General features: G+C 19.5%; 1 protein-coding gene across 1 annotated transcript; it reads right to left on the bottom strand.

Annotated features, from left to right (window-relative positions):
* Window positions 1–417: 417 nt before the first annotated feature.
* On the bottom strand, window positions 418–712 carry LOAG_14657 (hypothetical protein; the record flags this gene model as incomplete). Its single annotated transcript, XM_003150150.2, has 1 exon — window positions 418–712. A coding segment is annotated over one exon (293 nt), but the record flags the coding sequence as incomplete, so codon positions are not given.
* Between the last annotated feature and the right edge of the window lie 1309 nt (window positions 713–2021).

Raw genomic sequence — 2021 nt, 5'->3', positions numbered from 1 at the left:
TCAATTCTTTTTTTAATTTTACATTTTTGACGAAAATTTAATTCGTATTTATAAATTAATTGATTTTATAATATATAATTTAAATTTTTCAAAATAAATATTAATTTTTTAATAAATTCGAATTTGGCATTTTTTTCCATTCGTTTTTATTCATTCATTCAAAATAGGAATTATTAAAATATTGAAAATACATACATTTAATGTATATCTTTTATCAAAAAAAAAAAATAATAATAATAATTTTTTATTTTTAAGAAAAATTTAATTTGCATTTATAAAATTAATTAATTTTTGTGTTATATAATTTAAATTTTTAAATAATTGCTAATCCTTCAATAATTTTTAATTTTTTTTTCGTTTATTTTTATTTATTTTACATAAATTATTAATAAATAACGTATATATATATATACATACATATATATATAATCTACAATAATCATCAAATATAGATGATTACAACGATGACAAACAATCTGATTACTAATACAATCATCATCATCATCATCAACGTCATCATCAATCCTATTGGTGGTGCTTTTATCAATGTTCCTATTACCGCCTATTGCTAGTCCTATTGTTGTTGTTGTTTTTGTTGCTGTTGTTGTTGTTGTTATTGTTGTTGTTGTTGTTGTTTTGTTGTTGTTGTTGTTTTTGTTATTGATTGTTGATGGTTGATGATATTTGAGGATTATTTTGTTTACAATTGTCACTTATTGTAAATATTTTCCAATATATATTACTGGCCTGAAATTATTATTACTAATTGCTTGGCTAGATTTATTAGCCTAAAATTATCATTCTTCTAAATTAATATCTATTATTGATAAGATATTATTTACATCTTGTTTTAAGGTATTTTCTTTAGGAAGTATAAAAATCAATAAGTTAGTCCTCCTATTCAATGATATTTGAAAATCTAATTATTATTATTATTATTATTATTATTATTTTTTAATTGTTATTATTTATTGATCAATTAATTAATTAAATAATTAATTAATTTACTCACTTATTCATTTATTCATTCATTTTTTCACTTATTTATTTATTTATTTATTTATTAATCATTTATTTATTATTTATTATTATTATAAATTATCTGTTAAGCTTTTTTATAACTATTCATTGTATTAACAGGAAATTTGGAGAGGTCCGGTTTTCCGAAATATTACAAAATTGTATGATAATAATTCGGCAATTTCGTAAATGCATCCGAAACATTCAAGTATTTTTGTAAGAGAAACAAAATAAGATTGACGTTTATTTGATTGGTTGACGAAAGGTATGAGTCATTCGAGCTGTCAAAAGTTTAGATAGTAGCCAAATCTGAAAGGAATTTTCTTTCATTTGTATATTTTGAGGCCTAAAGCTTGCTGAATTTAAATCTCAAAGTTTAGCAAATTTCATTATTGAATTACTATAAGTAATATATATTAATTGATAATGAAAAATCTGGATAATTTCTTTTTTTTTTAATTTTTTGTGAATTATATTTTAATGTATCATTCTTTTTCCATCTCCAGAATGTTACTTTTTGTTTTGTTTTTATGCTTTTGTAATTGTTATTTATCATATTCCATTAATCAAATACTTAAATTAGAATTGGAAATCTCTTCGTTTACCCATTAGTGTTATGTCAATTTTAAGAAAAATATTATATTATTGATATCATTTTTTTTTCCTTTTTTCAATTCACTAATATTAAATTAAGAATTGATTATTTTTTAATTTTAATTTTGATGCATACTTTATTAATATCATTGAATTCTTTTGTTATTAATTGAGGAAAATTAAATTAATTTATCAATTCTAAAATTATTATTCATTTAGTTGGATAATTGATAATTGAATTAGTGAATTTTATTAAACCTTTGCAAAAAAAGAAAAAAGAAAAAATGATTCTTTGATCAATCCGAAACAAATTACTTTGTGTTTGTATTCTAATGAAATATGTTAGAGGCGAAATTAATTTTTTTATTTTTATTTTTTTTTTTTTGTTAAAAATTTTTCGTAGGTTT

The sequence above is a fragment of the Loa loa genome (assembly GCF_000183805.2).
Source record: "Loa loa unplaced genomic scaffold supercont3.1231, whole genome shotgun sequence".
Taxonomy (NCBI): Eukaryota; Metazoa; Nematoda; class Chromadorea; order Rhabditida; family Onchocercidae; genus Loa; species Loa loa.
Note: the sequence above shows the minus strand (reverse complement) of the source record. Positions and strands in the feature narration are given on the sequence as shown.